Source organism: Agrilus planipennis, unplaced genomic scaffold (genome assembly GCF_000699045.2).
Source record: "Agrilus planipennis isolate EAB-ADULT unplaced genomic scaffold, Apla_2.0 scaffold362, whole genome shotgun sequence".
NCBI lineage: Eukaryota > Metazoa > Arthropoda > Insecta > Coleoptera > Buprestidae > Agrilus > Agrilus planipennis.
Genome location: NW_020442407.1, coordinates 59,427 through 67,168, shown reverse-complemented (window position 1 = coordinate 67,168; position 7,742 = coordinate 59,427). Strand labels below are relative to the sequence as shown.

Below are 7,742 nucleotides of genomic sequence, written 5' to 3'. Positions count from 1 at the left end.
TAAACAATATACATTTTGTTAAAGATAATGTGTGCTTCGTGGCAAACTCATGTAACACTCGGTATTCTCTGAAACAATGCTAGTCTGTAGTAGGTACTCATTACTCCCTTCAACTTTTTTATTAAACCTTTTTTCTACCTCCTATAAGTATAGAGCTATTGTACCTGAGCGCAGTGTTGGACAACCTGTACATCGTTCTCATCAAGAAAAGATAATATATATTAATCTAAAAAAAACATCGCCTTACACTTTCTAATAATTACATCCTGATATGATATTAAAATGAGTACTTTTATTCTTATCATTATCAGATTATTACTTCGGTTAATGTAAATGATTAAATCATTTTTCTCTAATATTACGATTAATGGATAATAGAGTTTAATAATGCATGAGATGAAAAGCTTGCATTTGAAATTTACCTTTTCCCTACTCAGTGCACGATAAGGCGGTACTTTATCTACCTAGTAACAAACAAAGTAATAAAATACGTTATTCTTAGCGTCAATTATATACAAATGACAAAACTGTTGAGTAGAAATCTGTAATTTCTACTTACTTGTTGCTTTAAATCAATGTGCTCTTTCTGGGCTTCTGTTTTAAGTTTTTCTCCTGCCCTGCATAGATCTTCAACTAACTGCATTAGTCTGTTACAATCAGGAGAATCTTCACCGAGTACAGCTCTTGCCTTTTCTTGAACTTCGTTAAATGATACTACCTCCTCGCCTAAAAAAAAAATATTTTTACAAGTGAACTTCTGATAGAAAAATCGAGACGATAATTATAATTATTTAATATTTATTGTAATCAGAGTTACGGTAGGGGAGGCTGGAGCAAAATAGGATATTTAAGAGAAACATCGTTATTGAAAAAAATATATACTGTTTGATAGAATACCTTTTACTCACATAACATTACGCATCAAGTTTAAATACTCAAAACTTTCTACAAGCTAAATCACTTAACTTTATGATAATGAGTAACAACAATAAGAAACACAAGTGGTCGGGGAATGATGAGAAATGACAAGTTTCTTTTCAAGCACACTTTATTTCTTGGGCTTTCTAATTTTTTTCTTTCTAAATTTAGTATCCCGTTATGCCCTGACTATTTTGACCCAACAAACATTTTTTGCATTTAAACCAAGCACTTCTAACCTAACACGGCGATGACTATGAAAAGTACCTAATATGAAACTCCGATACTACTGCTATAATCTTAGTTGTTGATTGTCATAAAAATTAGGCACAAATTTCGTTTTTTCTCACAGTATAGCCAAAAGAAATAGCGACACGTCCCTATTCGACTGACTCATGTAAGACGACTTAAGTTCTGCCGAGGATACATATACGCATACGAGTTACTCTTACATTAGCGCCCGTCCCGTTTTGCCCTGAACCTAGTTCTGCTCCGGCCTCCCCTAGGGGTTGTAAAAGTTTATTGTTTGTGAAAGCTAAACAGGTCATTCGCATCCTCATGCGGAGCCTTTTAAAGGAAAGTACTACCCGCATCTCTTGGAAGTAATTATGTACAACTAAGAAAAGTGGAATATTCACAAATAATGAACAATTCCTGTTGTAGCTCTGATTCCAATAAACAGCAAGTAGGTTAGGATAGGTTTTAAGGAAAGGAAAATTTTTGAAGACAACAGTGCCAAAAATTGGCCATTTTAATTTTTATAATTTTAATACACTCAGTGATACCGTCATAATTAAAATGAATCTAAAGACTATTCTCAAGTTAAAATCCATTAAGCTATTAAGCGTGCCAAAGAAATACATACATACACTTGAAAAACATAGTCCTCCTTCTAGTGCAGTCAAGTACAAGGAAATGGTAAATATATCATTATTTAAGTTAAGTATTACTAATACCCAATAAAATAGACTAAAACTTAATAAGTTCACTGACTACAATGTTTTATTAAAAATACAGTTTCAATTGTAATTTCGAAATATACAAATTCCGTCAAAATCTTTTTGCTGTATAACTTCTGTTATTGTGGAAACCATGAATATGTACTTACCGAAATTAGACACATAACATTCATCTATCTCTCCATAACCTTCAGAAACTACTTCCTTGTCCATCATTTGAGCAATCTTTTCTTTGGCGTACATTAAATCATTTTCTAACACTCGCTGCTTTTCAAGAAGTTGCTCAATATGGTTATCTAAATTAATTCTTTCATTTTCCAGACTTCTTACATACTTTTCAGTTTCATTAAGCTTCTCAGTTAAATCCTCTTTAAGTGTATTTTCATCAAGTGGCTGTCGAGTTAAAGACGAAATTCTTTCATTTATTGTGATGCTTTTGTTTCTATTTGAGTGTATACTTGCTGTTAACGCTAATATGTCGTTTGCTTCGTCTCTAAGTTTACCGAGGCATTCTGACAACTCATTTTCTAAATCTACTGACAATTCATTAATGTTCACGTCGACGAGAGGAATTGAATCATCTATTGTTGCCAGAATTTCAGTTACATTAGGTGTTATATGAACTCGCTTTGAACATGAACTTGATGAAAAATGTACTGACAATTTGTCGTCAAAATCGACGGACTTGCTGCTTTGCAAATTTCTTTTTAATATTTCTTCTAATAGTGAATTGTTAAGCTCGTTCTCACATTCAGAAAAATATTTCATCAAGTGTGTCACTACGATACGTAGAATTGAAGTACATTTTCGTAAGTTATCTCTGTAAACCGTAAACAATGTTTGTGTTTTAATTATTTAAATTAAGTGCTACATTTTAAACAAACCTCTCTTGCAAAATATCCAATTCCTCTTGAATAAGACTGTTCTCTTTTAAACTTCGCCTTTTAATAGCTCTGTTCAAATTTCTTATATGTTCTTCTTTCAATTTGGCGATTTCTTTTGTATGCTCAGCTGACATATCCATTATTTTTTTTTCATAATGTTCCGTAAATTTACTTCTAAGTTGTAAAAGTTCAGAAGGCCATTCCTCGTCTTCATCCGAATTTGCGACTAACACCTTTAAAAATAATAATATCATCATGCTGTTGTTATATGGCTAGATATAAATACAATTTGAATTAAATTGAGGTTATTTTCCGATGGTAAGAATTTTTCGTTTACCGACCATAATTTGCATTGATATTTTTAGTAAGCTTGAGGACAAAACAGGGAAAATTTACCGAATTTAAGGGCGCTTATCAGCGAGTACTAATTTGAATTTGAGAGCTTCTTTCTATATTTACTTTTTTTTTCTTATAAATAGCTGTAATGAGAAATTTTATACATTTTTCTGTAATATATTTTCATACAATATCATTTTGGACAAAAGCTGGATTATGGAAAGGCATAAAATATAGAATTAAATCCAATGTTTTAGAGATATTTCAATAAACAAAAGTAAATATTCAGGTGTAAGTCACTCGTATCGGTCTGTAATATACGTTCTGTTCAAAACTTCCTCTATGTTGGTATGGCGTTGTTCGTATCTGTCACTAAATGTTTTTGAAATATTTACGATTTTCTAGAAATTTTAAAAAATATGGGTATTCTGTTAGCAGTGATTGCCGTTTGGTAATTTTATTAAATAGTAAAAAAGCAAATAAACAATAAATAAAATAAATAATTAACGATATCAGTTGATAATACTTAACAGCAAATACCCAAAACAGAAAATTAATCCTGGGTCACCATAGGTGTAGTTTACCCCACCACCATTTAAAATTGCTTAAATTCATTCTAAATAAAGCAATTAATAAATCTGTTATTTCTTTTTTGGAACTTTTTATTTCGTATATTAACAACAACAATGTAAATCAAATTTCAACTGTTCCTTGAGAAATTCGCCTTAGCGACTATAGCGTAATCTATTGCGAATCAAAAATTTTTTTGAAACAAAGTCTACGTATATTGTATTGTAATACTAGAACATACATTAAGAAATGGATACTCCGATATAATATTTTGAAGTTACCCCTCGACCCATTAAGAACGGATTTTATGGAAACCGCATTTAAAGCGTTGAAACGGATCAAAATCTTCTAAATATGCCAAATATAGAGTGTTCAGACTAAGTCAGCGATGCACAATAGTGAGCATCGATGGTATTTGTTTACTAAAACTGGCAGCTTGGGCAGATTTAGTTGTGATGACTGCGATGAATTTATGAGACCACCGTTTTGAAAAATTGTTATGTTTACTACAAATCGTGCAATTGTTGATGTAGAGGTATTTTTTGTTTTGTGATAATTGACCTGATAAATAAAAAATATTAATGCTGGACAATGGATTCTACTATTTATAATTACAATGGAAATCAATGGCTTGTCTCAGCTACAGTTTAGGATCTACAAAATTTTTGTACATAGCCAAGTATCTGATAATTGCCCTAGGAAATAGTATTAAATCAAATCAATTAATGTTTTATTGAAGTGCACATACTAAAAGAAAATTTAAAATCGAAAATAAAACAATTTAATTATTATTGATACTTAATAAAAACAACCCAATAAATCAGAATGATAATTCATCAAAGAACAGAAACATATCTTTTAAACATTATTTTCGTGGAACTCAATAGTGTCAAAACTTGTAAATAATGACAACCATCGTGTCCGAGCGCAAATCGGCAGCGATATTCATCGCTGTGCATTGCTGACTTAGTCCGAACACAGCCAATGTTAAGTGTGTATCATATTTATATACTGAGAGCAAAGCCGAGACGGGTAACCGCTAGCATGCTAATAAATAGTTCTTTAATTTTCATTTCTATGTTTATACATTGTTTACGGGAATAGTATTGATGTGTCTGTCTGTAACTTCGAAATAACTGCCTTTTTTAAATTGCTATGGTTATTGAATGCCATTAAGTTACAGAAGACCTTTAATTTTTTTCTGTTGGTACGGGGTAATATACGAAATGGTTGAATCGTTTTTGATGAAACTTTACAGACATAAACAGAAGTGATCTTGACAATTTTTTTAATTGGCTACAAAAATTGGATTTATCTTAAATGAAGGGCCAGCAAATAATCTTAACATCGAAATTGAAGAGACTGAAGATGTTGCTGATTTTGAAGATCCTTCAGAAATTCCAAATGTAGTAGACGAAGAAGAGGAATAACAGCAACGCAAAAGAATTAAAATTAATTAGAATTTTATTTTTTATAAATTTGGTAATTGTATAGTTTAACAGCCACACCTCGGACCATATATCATTATTTAGTGTGTTATAGATGTGATTATGCTGATCATTTTCATATATTTTTGTTATAAATTCAGTACATTTTGGATGAAGTGCGTTCCTATTCCTCCACAAATACATATACTTAGAAAAGAAGTAAAGGTTCAGGAACAACGTGTGGATGTGTCCTCACGTCTCGATTAAAGTAAAAAAGGAAAATAAACAACTTCTCCCGAAAACACTGAAGTTGGTATATTGTATATAATTAAAAGTTTCCAACACTTATTCGCAATTTCAAATGCAGAACAAATCATAAATGCTCAAAACTGTTTTAGCTAAATTAATTTCGGGAGAAGCTGCACCCAGTATTGTTTTAATTCTATAAGGCAATTTCTGAGAAACAAATTTCATCTGTTAACAATACCTACTGCAATTTTATATTTTTCTGAAAATGAGTTATAAATTGTCTGTTATTGTCACTATTAGATGGAGTTACATCAAAATTAGAAGACAAATAGGGGGAGATGGAACGGATTCATACACAAAAATTAGTTATCATTTATTTAGTAGTAAAAACTGTTTGAATATTGAAATTTTTGCTGAGTGCGTGCTAAAACTATTTTAGATTATTATACCAGTGAAAAGAAGTAATATGATAATACCACCAAGAACAAATTGTGATTTAATAAAAAGACGGGGTTTGTATCATTTTACCCCACCTACGGAGCACATTGACGCAAGTAGTGGGGCACTTCGATACAGGTGCAAATTCGTTGGAACATGATTAAAACACGAATTTAAAGTTATTTTTACATTATTTATTCATGTCTAAGCATCTAGTAAATAATACATCAACCTTTTAATTCTGTTACAACGCTATAAATCATATGTAAAAAATATTCTCTTATATTATTATTAATTTAATTAATAAAAAATCTCCGACTTCAATTTTTTTATAATCAGGAACAAAAAAATTCACACTATCATCTTTCGAATCAAGCGCGAAATCTGCTTCATCCTCGTCATCTACAAGAACATATTCAATAGAAGAGTCAGAGAAGGATTGTAAAGGCCTCTCATATTTTTAATCTTTGGTTTCTTTATTTCTGTCAAACCAAACAATTTTCTTACTACTTTCAACTCCTTGGCCTTCTGCTTCATTAATTTTATTTGCTGTTTTTTTTTACTTTTTCATCTCGCAATCCCTCTAGCCTACGTTTTTCCGAAAAATCTGTAAACACTCGATTTCCCTTTCTCTCTTTTTGTCTTTGATAGAGTTCTGTTATTTTCAATTATATTTATTGGGTATGGTCTTCAGGGGACATTACTGTAGAGGATGACCTTCACCATTTGTGAAATTTAATTGGAATTATCCATTAATTCATTAAAAGCATCCTGATTGCTGGGATCAAATACATCGATTGGAGTAAAATCTTCATCTCCAAATGGTTTTGAAAAACCACTTGTAATATTCTTTGGCGTGAATGATTCTAAAAAAGCTGATTTTGTATGTTCAGCAATATAATCTATTGACAAAGACTTTCCTATATTGCATATGTGCCTTTAAAAGACCCAGAAATGTGAGAATCATGATTATCACATATAATCAAGATTGGATTGTTCTTAGTGCATAAGGTATAACACTGAATATATTTCAAAACATCAAGATGTAGTTCTGCAGTCATCCGTCCGCTTCTATTTAACAACCCTAAACTCACTTCTTGAGCACCATTTAAAAAAATGATCTTTGTAGTGGACCCTTGGGAAGAGAGTACATAGGAGGAAGAGCAGCACACGTTCCAAATTATCAAAACTCAACTGCAGTTTTTATTAAAGGAAAAACTTCAGGCTACGCTAATATTCTCAGGTTTCCTCAAGCTGAGTTCCTGATTGCGTTTTCGAAAACCTGCTGCCCAGTGTTTACCATTTTTATTCCAGGACTCTGGATATTTGCATCCCAAATAGCATGTTGGTATGTTAAAACAAGCACTTGCTGTAATATCAGCCCGTAATGCGTTTTAAGTAATCTGTTAATAATTTTTCTTTGTTATCGTAAAAACCTGCGCAACCGTGTATTTAGAGCTAAATGAAGAAAAATCGCTCGAAAGCATACCCTCTCACGCTGATAGCCAAAGGCCTAGTGGCAGACGACACGTTCATAGCCCTTGTTCTCAAACTGGTGTATCTATGTGCTCCGTGCATCAATTTGCCCTACCTCCTCCTATTGTAAATATCTTTTAGATGGTAAACTAAAAAATTTTCTTTATAGCATCGTATCCGCAAGGAGAAGTTGTATATAATATAAAAAACATAATAGCAGATGTCCACCGTCTTCTTTTTAAAAGAAATTTAAACTTTTCTCTAAAAAAATACTTAATTGCCTCATTATTATTATTAATATAACACGCTTCCTTATAACTAAATAACAGATTTTTAACTTTCTCTTTAATATCATATCAAAAGGTAAAAGCCATTTTAGATCAATAAAATTTAGTTGGGATCCCTTTACACAAACTATTACTTTCATACCAGCACTTATTGAAATTTCATTTCATTACTTCAAGACACTCATTATTAAATTTAAA

At 31.5% G+C, this 7,742-nt stretch overlaps 1 protein-coding gene across 1 annotated transcript in view; it reads right to left on the bottom strand.

The window, feature by feature from the left end:
• Positions 1-7,742, bottom strand: part of LOC112906277 (major antigen-like) — a 37,347-nt gene that overhangs the window by 6,077 nt on the left and 23,528 nt on the right. Inside the window, exons 3-8 of the mRNA XM_025980148.1 lie at positions 2,762-2,994; positions 2,027-2,697; positions 560-726; positions 423-464; positions 165-226; positions 13-68 (exon numbers count right to left, since the gene is read on the bottom strand). Coding sequence (XP_025835933.1) covers positions 13-68; positions 165-226; positions 423-464; positions 560-726; positions 2,027-2,697; positions 2,762-2,994 — 1,231 coding nt within the window. The remainder of the gene's footprint in view (positions 1-12; positions 69-164; positions 227-422; positions 465-559; positions 727-2,026; positions 2,698-2,761; positions 2,995-7,742) is intronic.